The sequence below is a fragment of the Oryctolagus cuniculus genome, chromosome 16 (assembly GCF_964237555.1).
Source record: "Oryctolagus cuniculus chromosome 16, mOryCun1.1, whole genome shotgun sequence".
Taxonomy (NCBI): Eukaryota; Metazoa; Chordata; class Mammalia; order Lagomorpha; family Leporidae; genus Oryctolagus; species Oryctolagus cuniculus.
The window spans coordinates 27,583,575-27,602,026 of NC_091447.1; the positions used below are offsets into that span (position 1 = coordinate 27,583,575).

The following is an 18,452-nucleotide window of genomic DNA, read 5'->3' on the forward strand; positions in this document are numbered from 1 at the left end:
AATATCTTCATCTCATGAATTGAACTTTTCTCCAGAGAGATCCCAGAGATTACCCAACCTCCAATCGTTCCTTCGCGTCCCGGAAGGAGTTTAATAGGCAAGAGGATTCCTCTTCAGGAAGCAGAGAGCTCAGCTCGCTGGCTATGCCGGCGTTAGCGGCCAGACTGGACGGCCTCCGCCAGCCGTCAGGTGTTTTCTGCGAGACGGCCTGTAGGTGGCGCAATGAGCGTGTAATTCCCTTTCCTGAGGTTTCGCTCCCTCTGGCTGAGTATTGAAAAGTAAAAATATCTACTTGTCAAGGTTGCTGGATCATCTCCGGCACACGAAATCATGCCTAATCTCTCCCAACTTTCAACTCTGATGCAAGACCCTGCTTCAGAGCGTGTGCAGGAGATGGATTGAAATTGAAAACTGAAACAGTGGAGAAATAAAGAAAACCATGGCTTTTGGAGTTAGTCTCTGCTCTTTACTTTTCTTAAACGACTTTTCAACTAAATCCTTGGGGAGAAGACCTTGTAAGTAGCAAGGGCCTTAGAATCACATTGATTTCATTCTCAGGTTTGTTTTTTTTTTTTTTTAAATAAAATAACCATCATTCTCATAAAGTACTCATGAAGCAGAATACTTAGTAGACAGAAAATGAAGAAACACACTCCAAGACTAAGCTGGAGGAATTCACAATAGTGTGAAGACAGATGGAGCAACACTGAGAAAAATTGCTCATATTTTGGCTTGTGGTGGGCCCCAGGGATTTCAGTGAGAACAGAGCTTGGAAATGGAAAGGGAGCTGCTTCACCACCCCCCCACTCCCGTCCTCTGTACCTGTCACGGAGATCTACAGCCTAGAATTCAGTCCCTCTTGGGGTGTACTCCAGTACCCCGCTGGCCGCAGCAAAGCCAACGCGACCTCGGGCAGAGACAGAGTGATCCCTGCAAGCAGTACAGGGAAGGGACCCAACTGTGCACTTTCCACACAGTCCAAAAGAAAGCCAGGCAAGGGCAGAAGGAGGACGACGGAACTGGAGACAGAGGAGTCGCCCAGAGCCAGGCTCTGGACCAGGGCAGGCTCGCAGAAATGCTACTCTTGATCGCTTCCGTGACAATTTCGATACGATGTGGGAATAAAGGAGATTGTGATTTTTGTGAGTAGAAAGCTCTGTGTTCTAACAGCGACTGGACAAACAGGAGACACGTCCACGAGACCTGGAGTATGGACATTCTCTCATTTGTCCCCAAGCAGCTCCCTCTCCTTTGTCCCTGTTAGAACCAGCTGGCTCCTCTGGATTGCAGCATCTATGCCCGCCACCACTAAGATATGTACATGATGTTTCACAGAGCATGGGAATCACAGTGAGACTGACACTATAAAAACGACTCCTCAGATTGGCCATTTTCATTTTGTTTTAGCTGAAGAAACGCTACCGGAGAGGGTTAAAAAATGGTCAGTCTGACCTATTGCTGATTAAAGCGGAAATTACTCAATGTTTGCAGAAAGCAATGTGACAATACCAAAAGCCTTAAAAGATATACCATAAAAAATGACAGTTCTGCAAATTCATCCAAATAATGTGATCACAGATATACATAAACACTGGGCTACACCAACGTTAATTATAGACTTGCTGGTAGCTTCAAAGCATTGAATCACTCAGTAAAATGGCCCTAGTGAAATAAACCATGGTACCTCCAAATAAGGAAAGACTCTTTGGTTATGAAACATGGTACACTTTGACTGATACTGTGACGGTTTCAAAGAATTTCCACGAAAGACAAAGTTTCCTAAATAAAACATAAAACACCACAGCATTTTTGTCATAGAATATGCATATACATATATATGAACACACACACATATATATATATATATATACATGGTGTATTTATTACAGACTCAGATGGAAGTACTTCAAAAAGTTCATGGAATATGAGATTAAAGGATAATGTGCATTTTCCATACTTTTTGAAGACGCCTCATAGATACATATATACACACACAGGCTGTAGTGTTTTCAAGGAAGAAATATTTGAAATTATAAAAATGATCCCTGCTGATATCTAACCATCGCTGTGGAAATCTGATGTAGGTTGTTTATGATGGAGGCTAAAATGGAAACCCAATTTTACACCTTCAGAATTGGAGAGCAGCCAAACAGCACTCAGAAACTGGATGGTGATAAAGACAAGATTGAAGCAAAAGTAGAAACAAAACAACAGATTGTATTCAGGCCAACTGTGTTCTGATTTACAAACTGGAGAAAAAAAAACCTAGGAGACAGGTCAGCAGCATTCCTAGCAAGATAAAGCTCTTAGGAAAATGCAAATTGCATAAATTCGATCACGATGACATTTCAGGAAACCTTTTGTTTGCTTCTGATAAGAAATCGATGTATATAATATATGTATATGTATAATCCGGTCCCCAACCAAATAATAAGACCCACCCCACAGATGCCATCGTGCATTCAACTCAAACAGGCCCTCGAGCACCTTGTGGGCAGAGTTAATGAAGTGGAGCTGCATTCCAGGCTAACTACTCTCGGTTACACGTAATCAGGACTGAATAAACACAGGCGGTATTAGTCACACTTGTGCAACTTATTCCACTTGACTGCAGCCAGAGGAGATTTTCATGTGATCCTGTTTAAACCAGCTCAACATCTGGAAATGTGCAAAGCGCAAGAGGACCACACGCTCTGATGCGGCTGAGGTCAGCCCCGGGGACGAGGGGGCTGGGGCTGGGAGGAGAGAGCTTACTGCCGAGGGCTTTACTCACAATGAAGCCAAGTTTTTTGTAATCCCGGGTGTACATGGACTTGCGTTTCTCCATGCTGCCGCTGCTGTTACTAGGTTCAGACTCCGCATCGAAAGCAATTCTTCGAAGTTCAAATATGATGTCCCTCTGAGCCTGAAAGAGTTAGGAGGAGCATAAGGGGAGGTGGAGAGAGCTGCTTTCATCCTGTGATGTTACAACTCCCTCTTCCCCAGGGCTTCACTAAATCACTGCATTCAAGCAAAAGAAAAACAGATAAAAGACAACCAGTGTTCTAAGTCAGGGCTTTGCAGACTTGTCTTCCTCCTGCCTCTCCCTGCCGGTCATCCCTGGCTTGATTCTACAATAACTTGCAGCCAAGTTATTGGGAGCACTGATATCCACTGCCCAGTGCGCTCCCAAAGGAGAGCCCCAGATAGGATGGGAGGGTTGTGTTTGGAGCAGGCTAAGCTAGAGAAACTGGGAGTCCTGTACTATTGGAAACAACGAACAGTGTTGAAGTTACATTCACTGAGAAGTGATTTCATGGAAACAAATGGAATAAGCACAAACAGAAAAGGTCAAAAGTTGGAAACAGCCCCGTGTCCATCCAGGAATGAATAGGTAAACATAATGTGGTATAGACACGCAGTGCAAGATGAGGGTGCCTCCAAAAGTTCAAAAAAATGGAATTAGTGACAAGTTTATTTTGGTGCAAACAAAATTTCAACATTCATTTATATAAAGGGGGCTTCAAAAACTTCATGAAAAATGTGTATTATGAACAAACTATGTATGCATGGAGATCAAATTTTTGCACCAAAATGCACTTTAAATTTCTTTTTTTTTTTTTTTTTTTTTTTTTTTTGACAGGCAGAGTGGACAGTGAGAGAGAGAGACAGAGAGAAAGGTCTTCCTTTGCCGTTGGTTCACCCTCCAATGGCCGCCACGGCCAGCATGCTGTGGCTGGCGCACCGCGCTGATCCGATGGCAGGAGCCAGGTACTTATCCTGGTCTCCCACGGGGTGCACGGCCCAAGCACTTGGGCCATCCTCCACTGCACTCCCTGGCCACAGCAGAGAGCTGGCCTGGAAGAGGGGTAACCAGGACAGAATCCAGCGCCCCAACCAGGACTAGAACCCAGTGTGCCTGCGCCGCAAGGCGGAGGATTAGCCTAGTGAGCCGCGGCGCCCGCCCTAAATTTCATTTTCATACAGGTCTTGAAGTGCCCTCATATTAATTCAGCTTTAGAAAGAAACAAAATTCTGACGTTCATTACAACATGGATGAACTTTGAAGCTACTATGCTGAGTGAAGTAAATCAGATACAAAAAAAACCATTTTCTTATTCCACTCCCATTAGCTTCGTAGGGTAGCGAAAGCCATAGAAACAGCAAGTAGAATGGTGTCTCCCAGCGGCTGAGGGAAGGAGTGAACGGGGAGCTATTGTGTATAAGTACAGAAATTCAGTTCTGAAGTTGCAGAAGTAGATGGTGCCAATGGTTTCACAACAGTGCAAATGTACTTACGGTCATAAATCCACACTAAAAATGGTTAAAATGGTACACTTTGTTACATATATTTATAATTAAAAACATTGCCAATGAACTAACGGGAGGGTGTGCAAACAAGGAAATTGCTCCCTATTAAGATGCATTGCTCTCCATCACCATGAATGGGAAGAGGAGAGTCTCACCTCTCAGGGGTGACCACACGTGGCCTTGCCACAAAACGCAGGGCCCTTTTGCTGGCCTCTCCAAGTCTCTCCATCACCCTTCAACGCATGGCCGCATGCCACGAGTGAAGTGCTGTGGCAGCCACACACTTCACATGCACACTTCACATCTGCAATCGATCAGGCCCTCACGTGCCAATAATGAGTGTTTTCCTTTCCAGAGCTGCAGTGCTGGTGAAGTTGAAAATATCCCAGGCAGAAGCAGGGCTCCCAGCTGTTTGCTTTCACTCTACCCTCATACTACCCACACACAGCCTTTTGGATAGAGACATCACCTTTCAGGCATGACAACCAAAGACCTGGCGGAGAGTTCCAGCAAATAATCAACTGACAGAAACACCAGCCCAGAAATTGCATCTAACCCGAGACTGGCCCTTGGCACTGGTCACTGGAGAGTGGAAATTACTTCCTCAATCTGCAGAATCAATACTACACAGAGCCCCACTGCCCTCATTGTCTGGGTACTTGATTCCAAAGCTGTCACCACTCAAGGTTTTAGGGACAAGAGACAAGGTCTGTGGCCACATGATAGCAGGTGTTCTTATGCAATAAAAGAAGAATATGCATGTATTGGGGGCCTAAGAGAAGAATCCATTTATGTAATTCTCAGAGCCTAGATTCACCTAAATGTCAAAGCCATCAAGTTCTGAGATGACCATGAAACAATATCTAGAAATTCCTAGCTTCCCTCCCTCGTCCAGGGTGTACTGACCTGGTCCTGGGGGTCCATCTTGGTCATCATCCTGTCTTCCAGGAGGTTAAAGGTGAGCACTTGCAGAACATACAACTGATGTGCCATTTCGTTGTTGATGGCCCGCTGAGCTCGGATGACATGCTGGAAGAAGGACCACAAGTGACATTTTTAAAAACAGAAAGAAATAAAGAAAGAGAGGAAGGAAGAGATGGAGGGAAGAATGGGGGACAAAAAAGAGAAAGAAAGAGGGAGCCAACAACGAACATTAACCCTCATCGTTGCCAAGAGGACCTCAGCAGTCTTCATGTGCCGGCACGGAGGTGGAGAGTGCTAGAATCACCACCCCACAGAGGGGTGACCTCAGAGCTTTCCTTTACGTTCCACGATCCAGAAAGGTTCCTGGTCATTAAACCAGAATCCAGGAGAAGACCCACTTTGTGCAGGAGGAAGTGTAAGGGAGGAAGGCCTGACAGGCAGAGTGGACAGTGAGAGAGAGAGACAGAGAGAAAGGTCTTCCTTTTGCCATTGGTTTACCCTCCAATGGCCGCCGTGGCCGGCACACCGCGGCCGGCACACCGCGCTGATCCGATGGCAGGAGCCAGGTGCTTCTCCTGGTCTCCCGTGGGGTGCAGGGCCCAAGTACTTGGGCCATCCTCCACTGCACTCCCTGGCCACAGCAGAGAGCTGGCCTGGAAGAGGGGCAACTGGGACAGAATCCAGCACCCCGACCGGGACTAGAACCCGAGGTGCTGGCGCCGCAAGGCGGAGGATTAGCCTAGTGAGCCGCGGCACCGGCTTGGGCGTTACTTTCCTTACCAGTTACCAATTAAATGAAAAATACAATGATCCTTCCCCATAGAAACAGGACTGAAAATGAAACAACTTTAACACAAGATGCATGGGTCTTTTGTTCACACCAGATCTGGGTTTTGAAATGGAATAGCCGTCACTAAGTCAATATTAGGGCCTAATACACAGCCTGTTGGTACAGATCTTGGCTGCAGCTTAAAATGCCAAACAAGCAGTGCATGACAACATTCATGCCAGCTGTGAGTGTGCTGGGCACAGTCATGCCCTGCTTCCTGAGAGAGCACTTTCCCCTGCATCGCTGTCTCTGGGCAGACTGCTGAGAGCTGACTTCCAAGTGACAGTTCAGTGAACATCAAAGCTGCTCACCATGGAAAACAAAATCGTCTTGCAGCCAGGACTGGAGGAAATCTAGGTCCTGAAGGTACTATCTGGGTGTCTCCCAAACTGGCATGCATCTGGATTCCATTCCTTGGCTATCAGCACCACACTATAACAGGAGATTAGAAAAAAGGTATGGGCGACCAGCACTGTGGCGTAGCGGGTGGGACTGCCACCTGCAGTGCCGCCATCCCATATGGGTGCCGGTTCGAGTCCTGGCTGCTCCACTTCTGATCCAGCTCTCTATTATGGCCTGGGAAAGCAGTAGAAGATGGCCCAAATAGATGGCCTTGGGCCCCTGCACCTGCATGGGAGACCTGGAAGAAGCTCCTGGCTTCAGATCAGCCCAGCTCTGGCAGTTACAGCCATTTGGGGAGTGAACCAGTAGATGGAAGACCTCTCTCTGTCTCTGTATCTGCCTCTCTGTGACTCTGCCTTTCAAATAAATAAAGAAAGCTTTTTTTAAAAAAAAAAAAAAAAGGTATGGGAGAAGATGAAGAACAGAAGGAAGAGGGGAAGGTAATATAATACAAGGTCACTAATCCAGTCGTGGGGGGGAGCTAGAGAATGGGATGGGGAGAGGTCAAACCTCATATGCTTCAATCTTCAGGATGGAATGCTAACTGGTAATGTACATTTAATGTCCAAAGTGCCTGACTATCTACTTCTGCAACAAGCTGAAAGTGTCTATACTCCCAGTTCCTACCAGACAGTACCAACCTTGAACTTCCAGCTATTTAGGCTCATAAAATTGCCCCATTCAGCAAACTGAACCTTGAGATAGGATGGCTACCACTGTCCCTCCACCCACTCATTTCTCTGGACTTTCAACCATGACTGCCGCACAAGGCAAAAATAACTATAGGCTAAGACCCTCTAATTCAGCATTTCTAACCCTACATCCCCCCATTCACCCCCTCCTTGAACAAGCACCTTCACTGAAACACACTTTAATAAAGCATCTTCTACTGTTACTGTGAATATAGTGTGACTCTTCCTGCACTTCCCACATATCCATAATGTTCCAGCAAGACTTATTTCAGATGCCAGTTCCAGGTGGGTGTGTGCTGGGCAGAACTTGTATCTCTGAATGAAAGTTACACTCAAATGGTTCTCTTCATTTCTGACAGTCAAAAAATTTAAAATAAACCTGATCACAAACTGCAATCCTTATCACAAATCTTGGGTGCTAAGTATGTATTTCCTTTGCCCACAGAGGTTTTTAATTTTTAGTGGCTTCCTTGCATCAGACTATGTGTGCATGTGTGTATTAACCATGTGTTTCTAATGTTTTGACATCTGGAGCCTTGCTGACCCTGGAGAGATTATCTCTCCCGGGCCCAACCAGTTGCTCAAGATAACAAGTGACTCCTTCCATGTGCAAACAAATCAGGCCAAAGTCCCTGAACCCACCCATCCTCTATCAGACTCTCAGGCTCAGGGCCCCTACCACCTTGCTCTGATAATGGATGGCCAAGTACTAGACACCCAGGCACAGCTCATCTGCTCCAGAACCCACTGAAAGTATTCAAATTAGCCAATCTGGAATTGTTTAACCAGTTTAACCACTTCACCCCTTGAAAAACCACAGAAAAGCCCTGCTTTCATTCTCTGCCAGCTCCCTCTGCCTCCGGACCTAGCCGGGCGCTTCCCCATGAGGTCACCGTGACAAGTTCTGCCCTCCCCATTGGGAATGGTAAGGAACAATTCATTTTTCCAAGGTTGTTATCCGGTCTGTGGACTTAACCTTACCTGAATAATAAAAAGACCTACATTTTAAAATTGTGTGTGTGTGGGTAACTGTAAACTTGCTGAACTCCTTTTTGGAATCACACAACCAGAAACATTTTTTTCTTTCCTTCATTCTCTCTCTCTCTCTCTCTCTCTCTGGAAGCAGGAAAATGAACCAAACCGGCTTCTTTCAAGTAGCTGGTAAGGCCTCAGGAACTCTTGCTGCTTGGTTTATTTCTAAACACTTACAGTTTGACATTTAGGGTTTCTTTCCCACTGAGGCTCAAGCTTATTTTTATGTTGCAGGAAACGCATGTGCTGTACTTCCTCCTTCTCTCAGAGGCCCAAGGAAAATAATGGCCACAATCCCAGGCCCTGTCTCAGGGCCATTTAGCTTCCTCATTAAAAATACTAAAAACTCCGATTGGTGGATGCTTTAAGATAAGGGAGCCCATGATTTCTGTCCATGCAGAGTAAAGCTCTGATGGGTGTAATAAACCTGCCCCTCCGTGAGACACGCTGAGGAACCTTCCTGGAAAATGTGGTCCCTCTATCTTCTCTCCAGTTCCAGAGACTCCACCCTCCAATCACGAAAAGCCGCTCATGCAGGAATGCCGTATTTATCCAACTCCAAAAGGATGATTTTTCCTCCTTTCCAGTTCCTACTGCTACACCACAGAAGCAGGTCATGGAGCAAACCGCGACGTAACCAAAGGAGGAGAAGCATAAACAACTCTGGCTATCTATCCCCAAAGTGGCCGCAGCGCTTCAGTACTCACTGTTAAAATGATGGAACGCAGCTGCTTCTGAGCCAAAATATTTGCCATCTCCTGTGGAACAAAAACACACGCACATGAAGCCTTAGGTTAGAAAGACCAAGGTCAACACATCCAAAACTGACCTCCCCTGGGCTGTGTTTCCTAACTGTCTATCAGCAGTATTTCTTATGAAAGAATGAACCCCAACAAGCAGTCGTATGCACAGTACTTTTTGAATGTTCCATTGAGCTTATAAAAGCCATCTCAAATGCAAAAGAAGGAAGTCTTGGACCTACAATATTTTTTTTTTGGCTTTAAAAAATTTCCTCCTTCCAGAAAGAAGTGAGTGCCAATTAAATATCAAACATTCCAGATGAAAACAATGGGTTTCCATTAGAAGGCTTGTCATGTTTGCTTTTAGTCTATGTGCAGGAAGCTTTGGCAAAACAACACACTCCTACAGCAAGGCCTTCGTGCACGGCCTTGAGGAGCTAAGTCTTCTAACTGCCAGTTCATCTTAATTCATGCAAAATCAAAGCGTGAGCAGGTCTTGAAAGCAGACCACGTAAGTGAACTGAGTGGTGTTTTAGCAGAGAACGGTGTCTAGCCAGATGCTGAGCTCTCCCAGTAGTTCACGCCAGACTGCAGCTCCGCTAGGCCTCCTAGCTGTAGGTTTTGCTTTACACTTTGACATTTCTTGATTGGCGAAGATTTTTGCAGATGATTTAGTTAAACAAAATGATTCACAGATTTCTTTTCTACATATTGACAAGTAGATGCTCAGGAAAGTTATACAGTCAAGCACAATCTTGGTGCACACATTCAAAAAGTAAAAAATACTGCTCATATTCAAGCAGATTCTAGAATGTTGTTTTGTGGTGGGGAGTACTTTCGGTATTGCTGATCTTACTGACCAAAGATGAAACTAAGCTATGGATAAATAAACAACCTTGGAGTAGGTATAGGTGCTCGGCATGGTGGTTAAGTTGCTACTTGTAACACCTACATCCCGTATCAGAAGCTCAGGATCACGGCCTGGCTCCACTCCTGGTTCCCGGTTCCAGCTTCCTGCTGATGAGCACCCTGGAAAGCAGCAGGTGATGGCTCCAGTGTTTGGGTCCTTGCCACCCACACAGGAGACCCAGATGGAATTCTGTCTCCTGGCTTCAGCCTGACCCAGCCCTGGCTGCCTCGCTCATTTGGGGAGTGAACTAGCACATGGAAGATATTTCTCTGTCAGTCTGGGTCTCTGTCTACCTGCCTTCCAAATAAGTAGAAAATAGTAGGTGAGTAAGAATTTTTAAAAATCAAAACCATGAATTCTACCAAGGTTAAAATAAATTTGCAGAAAGCAAGGATCAACAAGAACACAGGGGAAGGAGCTCCAGGGGGCACATACAAGCAGGGATGGACAGCACCGCGGAGAACAGGGCCCATTTCTGCTGACAAGGGGAACGCGGATGACTTACAGTCAGAGGACAACCAAGGATGTCAACACTGCTCTCTACATCAACCTAGCGGCGTCAGCGCCACCACAGAGAGGAATGCGAGCAGGAGAGAAGAAGGGACGGGAAGGCAGAGGACTCTGTTAGAGGTTGGCAGCTTTGAGTGAACCCCCTGCCGACCCAGCGCATTGAAAAGGGCGTAAGTACTGTACGATGATTCAGAAAGTCTAGGCAGCTTTACAGTTGACCTCCAGTAGCACATCCTCTTCTGTGCTCTTGCAAACCAGAAAGCAGGGACCTTGACCATCCAGAAACAAATTACACGATACCCGAGAAGCAGCTCTACCTGCCGCTTGGTCAACTGAAATAGAAAAGCCCACCAGTTTGTTTTTTGTCCTTGGGCCAAATGACAAAAAGGCCCAAAGGATTCTATAGTTCTTTCAATTTCTTTCCTTTTACAAAATGAAATTACTGCCCAATAGTCATACAAACAAAAAAAGAAAACCTATTTTTCTTTCTGTTTATCCTAGCATACTAGCTTAGAGTATATTAAAGTAAGTTATAAGGGACAATATATTTGTAACATCTACTAGAGAAATGTTTGCAATTATCAGTTTACAATATTTATGTTTGCATAAGACTATGGGCTCCTCACAGGCACAGGGAACAGCTTGTCCTTCTTTGTATTCCAAGCCCAAAGCATAAATTCTGGCATAGGGCAGCCAATAAATGCTTGATAAAAGACTAAGCGCATGTTTGATACTACCCTCCTAAGGAATAGGAGCTTGGTCAGGAAGAAAATAGAAATAGTCTTGTCATCATGGATTTTTCTGCACAATTTAGAAAAATATTCTAAAAAACATGAGACTCCAGAGTGACTATGCTATAGCATTAAAGTGATACAAAAGTATGGAAAGCTGTGAATATGAGTTTATCTATACTGATATGGAAAAATAACACAAAATACTGTTTCATTTTAAGTGTTCTTTTAACAGAAACAGCACACGCACTATGATATACGTAAGAGAATATGCACACGGGACAAGGCAGGAAGTAGCCCCATGAAAGGCACGAGAGTTGTGAATAACTGCAGTAGCTCTGTTTCTGCAAAGGCCAGTACGGGACGCCAGTCATTCAGCCTTCTGCCTTCTAACTCCGTCGTTTCTGAATTTTCTACCAAGTGCTTATCTAACAGTGTCTTTTAATATTGTTTATAAAAACAATAGAAATGTACAGGGAAATTTGGAATGAATCTTGCCAACATGCTTGCATTAAAAGAGTAGACAGAGTAGACTGGGGGCCGGCGCCGCAGCTCACTAGGCTAATCCTCCGCCTTGCAGTGCCGGCACACCGGGTTCTAGTCCCAGTCGGGGCGCCGGAAACTGTCCTGGTTGCCCCTCTTCCAGGCCAGCTCTCTGCTGTGGCCAGGGAGTGCGGTGGAGGATGGCCCAAGTGCTTGGGCCCTGCACCCCATGGGAGACCAGGAGAAGCACCTGGCTCCTGCCATCGGATCAGCGCAGTGCACCGGCCGCAGCACGCCAGCCGCGGCAGCCATTGGAGGGTGAACCAACGGCAAAGGAAGACCTTTCTCTCTGTCTCTCTCTCTCACTGTCCACTCTGCCTGTCAAAAAAAAAAAAAAGAGTAGACTGGATAATGCAAGTAGTTGTCGGGGCACAGATGCATTTTCCAATCTACGAGCAACCCCCTCCCCTGTGAAACGCATGCACCGCTCCCTTCATTGTGCAGGGAACCAAGGGCCTCCTCCATCACAGGGGCATGGGAAAGCGTGGCCACCAACCCAAGACAGCAATGGAGGCCTTCCCAGAAGAGGACGTTATACCCAAGTCCTGGCACAGCACCTGCCCAGTGCCCATCAGCAGAGTCCACTCCATAAACACAAGAGAAAAGAACTACATAGGTCCTCCTGACTACGGTAGTATGTTTTCCCCAAGTAAACAGTGAAATAAAGGATAGGTGTTAAAATCATCCCAAATCCACTTTATGCATTTTAAAAATTAAAGGAAACTTGGAAAACAGAGCTCCAGGAATGTGTCTGGCCCCAACTGAGGAAGAGAAGATGAAACAAAGAAACATCCTTGGCTGAAGTGGAATGTACCCAACGTCCTAAGGCTTTGAACAAAAAAGATCTTGCTGTACATCACATACATAAATGCTTAGACTGCGTTTTAATATAAACGGAGAGAGACAATGGGCTTGGTCTCCTTCATGCTGCAGAGAGGTGTTCCCTTGGCAAACCTCGGAGAATTCGGTGGGTGGCACCTCCCTGATTGGCGCTCAGCACTCTGCAGGATGCGGTGAGGATGAGGTCAGACTTCTCAGCTCTGATTCTCCTCAGCTCAGTGATCTGGTCAAGTTCCTTATTCCTTTGGAGTCTCAATTCCCTCATTTGTTTTCATGCTATATGCCAATAACAATATTGATGTGAAATCTACACCAGCTAAAAAATCTGTTCCATTTGGACAGACAAAGGTGTACACACTTACTGGCGATATTAGCTATACCAATCCAGGTGATATCACCAATAAGCCTAATCTCCTGCTGTAGAGGGCTTCCTTGGCCTTCAGAATATTGGCCACAGAGTTACCTTTACTGTGGAACTTGAAACCATTTTTTGAGCTAACTCTCATAACTCACTCAAGTTTTTTAAAAATAATTTAAAAGTCATGGTACTCCCTTAATTTTTGATAAATATCTTAAATTCAGCTGTTTATAATGTCCACAACAGCTTAGTAGCTTATAACTAATTTCTTTTTAAAAATTTTATGTAAGTTATACAAGTTTCATGTACTTCATATATACAGATTTAGGAACACAGTGACACTTTCCCCTCTACCCTCCCTCCCGCCCATGCTCCAGCCATTCTTCCTCCTCCCTCTCAAATTCCCATTCTCAATTTTTACAAAGATCTATTCTCAGTTTACTTAATGATTGTATAGTTAACCGTACACTAAGAAAAAGAGTTCAACAAATTGTATGAAGAGGAAAAAAAAAAAACACTTCCTCAGTGGAAGACATGGGCTATAAATAATCATTGAATCTCAAAATGTCTATTTCACTCCAATACATTACATTTCAGGTACTCTAATAGTTACCTCAGATCAGGGAAAACATATGATATCTGTCTTTGGGGGACTGACTTATTTCACTAAGTATAATGATTTCCAGTTTTGTCCATCTTGAAAAAGATAGAATTTCATTTTTTTTAAGCTGAGTAGTACTCCATAGTATGTATATACCATAATTTCTTTATCCAGTCAACAGTTCAGTCTCCATATGTTTGCATATGATCTAGAGATCATTGAGCTGTTGACTTCCAGCTTCATTCCCTTGTGGTCAGAGAAGATGCATGATATGAATTTGATTTTTTTTAATTTGCTGTGACTTGCTTTATGGTCTACTATATGGTCTATCTTAGTGCCATGCACTGATGAGAAGAATGTGTATTCTGCAACTGTGGGGTGGAAAGTTCTGTTGATATCAGTTAGGTCCATTTGGTCCATAGTGTTGATTAGCTCTGTTGTTTCTTTGTTCATTTTCTGTCTAGTTGATCTGTCCATCGATGAAAGTGGAGGGTTGAAGTTTCCCATTACTATTGTACTGGAGTCTATGTCTCCCTTTATAACCATTAACATTTGTTGTAAATAGCCAGGCACCCTGTAATGCATATGTATGCATTTATTATAGTTGCATCTTCCTGTTGAATTGATACCTTAATCATTACATAGCGCCCTTCTTTGTCTCTTAACTTTATGTTAAAGTCTATTTTGTCTGATATTACGATTGCAACATCTGATATTTTTTGCTTTCCAGTAGCATGGAATATCTTCTTCCATCCTTTCACTTTCAGTCTGCATGAATCTTTGTCAGTGAGATGTGTTTCTTGTAGACACCAAATGGACGGGTCTTGTTTTTTAATCCATTCACTCATTCTGTGTCTTTTAACTGGAAGGTTGAGGCCATTACATCCAAGGTGACTATTTTCTTTGAAAGACTTATTAATTTTGGGCCAGCACCGTGGCACAGTGGGTAAAGCCACTGCCTGCAGCACTGGCATCCCATATGGGTTCACGGCATTCCTCTTTCTCTTGTAGGATTTCCAGAGCAGTTTCCTCTCCAATTCTCCCCTGAGAGTGTACTTCCTACACTTTTTTAAAACTGTTTATCCCTAGCCTAGAGCAGTATGTCATTCCCTAATCCACCATCTTGGAATCTTCCATACAGTCTCATAACTCATTTCAAAGACTGAATTAGTAATACAATTCTTGGTAAATTTCTGCAGGATTACATATATTCTTTCTTAATTGAACTGTTTTCTTAAATAGCTCAAGGTTTTTAGACCTCTCTTTGTGGTAGTTTATTACTATTACAGCTTTATATGATCAAACTCCATCCAGGCCACCTTATATTGCATAACTTTCAAAAGCAGATTGGGGCCTGTGCCTCAACTCACTAGGCTAATCTTCCGCCTGCGGCGCCGGTACCCCGGGTTCTAGTCCCAGTTGGGCACCAGATTCTGTTCCGGTTGCTCCTCTTCCAGTCCAGCTCTCTGCTGTGGCCTGCAAAGGCAGTGGAGGATGGCCCAAGTCCTTGGGCCCTGCACCTGCATGGGAGACCAGGAGGAAGCACCTGGCTCCTGGCTTCAGATTGGCGCAGTGTGCTGGTCGTAGCACCCATGTGGGGGGTAAACCAACGGAAGGAAGACCTTTCTCTCTGTCTCTCTCTCTCTCACTGTCTAACTCTGCCCGTCAAAAAAAAAAAAAAAAAAAAAAAAAAAGGCAAATTGACCCACAGAATCCAAGCCTGATATTGTACTGCTAGCCTGTTTTATTTCCATTATTACCAGTGTTCTGAAGACAGTAGAAATTGACACATATTTCCCTGTGTGACCATGGTCATGAGGCTTTCACTCACCAAATTAGCAGGAGGGTTTTGTGTAAAGTAGTATGCATGGTGTCTGCATCTTACTCATGTCTGGATTCAGAGATCCAAGTGAAATCATAGCCCCGGGGGTAGACATGAACTTTCATTTCATTTAATCCAGCCTCTTCTTCCACAGATGGGGAAAGGAGACTTCCAAGAACTCAGACCAGAACACAGCCTCACTGAGCCCCACATTCTCCACTTAGCTGCTGTGTGGTTTGGCCAGATGTCCCGGGTCTGGGCAGTAGGATCAAGCTCCTCTAATGCCTAGGGAGAGCTGCCAGCCAATTGGCTGGGTTGCCTGAGAGATAATCCGAGTTCAGTACTCAGATACAATATCACAGGGGTAACTCCACCCATCACCCTGTCTCACATCTACAAAGAATCCCTTAAAAATCCAGTCACTCCTATGTGGAGTTAAAAAAAAAAAAAAATCACATAGAAGTTAAAAGTGTATTGGTGGTTATCAGAGGCTGGGGAGGGAAGTCAGGAGGGAAAGATGAGGAAAGGTTGATTAATGGGTACTAAGCGATAGCTAGGTAGGAGTAAAGACGCTCTGGGATTCTACTGCATCATAGGGTGACTACAGATAATGTTAACGCACTATATATTTCTCTAGCAAAGGGAGAAAACCTGGAAGGCAGGATTTTGGATGTTTTTAACATAAAAAAATGTTGAATGTTTGAGGAGATAAGCATTATTTACCCCAATTCAACACGATATAATGCATACATGTGTCAAAACATAGCATGGTACTGCATAAATATGTACAATTTTAATATGTCTATTAAAATTTTTTTAATTAAAGATTTTTTTTTTTTAATCTGAGCCTGGGTAAGAGGTCTCAGCCCAAGCTCAGGGACAGCAGGCCCCGCCTCCTGGCTTCAGCCAGCATAAATTCAAATCCCAGGGAAACTATGAAGTGACAGCGCTCATTGTGCAGACAGAGCCCCAGAGGAATAACAAACAATTCTAAATGGAAAACAAGCCAGAACCCCTCACATTTACTTACTGAGGTTTGAAATCCTTGGCAATGAAAAAATAAAATACCAACATTCTTGACAATGCACTTAGTTCCAGATGAGCCTTCTAAATGCTTCTAAAACAATCGAGAACTGTCATCAAGCTCCCAGTACATATCGTAGGGCTGAGAGGTCCGATATTTCCACGAAGTGTTGGAAGGCTTTGCATTGTGACAAGGTAACTTATTACAGGTGTGTATTATGTCGATCAAAAACCATGAATGGATTTTGCAACTCAATTTCAAGTGATGGCAAAATTGCACTTCTCCTTCTCTCACTACAATATTCCTGTCTCTGGTTGAGAAAGAATCAAAGGATCCACAGACCAAGAAAACTACCAAAGAGCACGTTTCATCTGGGCACACTGAAGGGATTCCCTTCACTTTTACTACAGGGGAGGGAAACGGACTATTCAGTTCCCAGTCACATCCACCCATGTTCAAAAGAAAAGCCCCAAGCAAAGAGCCCCTCTGATATACAAATGCAGTTAAATCAACCAGAGGCAGCAATCTGCATATGTTCCCTCTTGTCCTCTCACCTTTCCACCTCACTCCTTCCTGGGCAAAGTGCGACTTCTTTTCTGTCTCAGTTTTCCCATCTGGAAAATGGGGACAGAACCTGCCTCATGCCAGTGAGCACCCAGTGAGAAAGTCCAGAAGACCCCAGAGACTTCTGACGCTGCTTCCACTAGAGCGGCCATGCTCCCGTCTTTTCCTGTGGTTGGTTCTCTGCAGGATTCCATTTCATAAAAGCCAACTGCTACTGCAATGCTCCTGGCACTGTTCTTGGTCAAGGGCTTCCCCATGCCCACCTGCCTGCCCTAGATTTGTCAGGAACTCAGGCTGCCCAGCATGGCTCCAGAGCACAGCTGCTTTGCAGCAACCCAAAAAGTACCTCCAGTGGGAAGGAGAGGGCTCTCTCAGCATGAAAATTTTCCAGCCTCAGACTCGGTCTTAACACTAAAGCAATACCACTCACCTGCCTCCTCTCATCGGGAGCCTTCAAGAATAATGCATTAATCACAGCAATGGTATAGGTTTGGATTTCTTGATCTGTCCTGAAAGACACAGAACATTAGAAGAAGTCAGACCATGAGAAGGCTCAATGTTGCCCTCCTCAAATAAGAAAGGAGAGTCAGAAAGGCAAAGCCCAGAAACCGCATTCAGCACTAAGAATGCAGTCCAACCACCACAGGGCTGGAAGCACAGAAGGTGGACAATCACTCTTCCTAGCTGCTTAGTGCAGCTTGCCCAGAAACACAGGCAGTCATCAGCTCACTTCCTTCTCCTCCATTTGGATTAAGAAGATGAATCCAGGGCTGGCGCTGTGGCACAGTGGGTTAAAGCCCTGGCCTGAGGCGCTGGCATCCCATATGGGCGCCAGTTCTAGTCCCGGCTGTTCCTCTTCCTGTCCAGCTCTCTGCTGTGGCCTGGGAAAACAGTGGAAGATGACCCAAATACTTGGGCCCCTGAACCCACGTAGGAGACCCAGGAGAAACTCCTGGCTTCAGACTGGCGCAGCTCTGGCCATTGCGACCATCTGGGGAATGAACCAGCAGATGGAAGACCTCTCTCTGTGTTTCTACCTCTCTCTGTAACTCTATCTTTCAAGTAAATAAAATAAATTAAAAAAAAAGAGGATGAATCCGGGGGTGTGGTAGTGGCAGTAGCTGTAGCAACTGTATGAGCTGTAGTAGTAGGAAGAGTAGTAATAGTACAGCAGCAGCAACAGCAGCAGTACTGTGTGTGTGTGTGTGTGTGTGTGTTTGATTTTGTGTGATGCATGAAATTTATCAGGGAATATTCTTGGACTTGTCTCCACATTCCTGGGCTTATTTCAAGGAAACTGTTTAGTATCCTTGGCTATGATAATACATATCATAAAACTCTATTTTCAAATAGAAATGTTTTAATAACAGAACAGGTTAAGCATCACTAATCTGAAAATCTGATATGTTCCAAAATCTGAAACTTTTTGAATGCCAACATGAAGCCAAAAGTGGAAAATTCCATTCTTGAACTCATGTCAAAATTATTGAAAATATTGCACAAAATTCCCTCAATCTATGTATGTAAGATGTATATGAAACATAAATGAATTTTGAGTTTAAAGTTGGATCTTATCAGTAAGATATCTCATCATCTGTATGCAAATATCCATAACGGGAAACACTTGTGGTCCCACACAT

General features: G+C 44.5%; 1 protein-coding gene across 8 annotated transcripts in view; it reads right to left on the reverse strand.

Annotated features, from left to right (window-relative positions):
- Positions 1 to 18,452, reverse strand: part of ELMO1 (engulfment and cell motility 1) — a 573,401-nt gene that overhangs the window by 347,484 nt on the left and 207,465 nt on the right. For 4 of the 8 annotated variants that reach the window (XM_070059724.1, XM_008261649.4, XM_070059726.1 and 1 more), the window contains 5 exons: positions 17,243 to 17,321; positions 10,325 to 10,369; positions 8,877 to 8,927; positions 5,197 to 5,319; positions 2,774 to 2,905 (listed from right to left, as the gene is read on the reverse strand). In XM_070059724.1, the coding sequence (XP_069915825.1) occupies positions 2,774 to 2,905; positions 5,197 to 5,319; positions 8,877 to 8,927; positions 10,325 to 10,369; positions 17,243 to 17,321 (430 nt within the window). The remainder of the gene's footprint in view (positions 1 to 2,773; positions 2,906 to 5,196; positions 5,320 to 8,876; positions 8,928 to 10,324; positions 10,370 to 17,242; positions 17,322 to 18,452) is intronic. The other 4 variants (XM_070059727.1, XM_002713762.5, XM_070059729.1 and 1 more) reach the window with 1 other exon arrangement.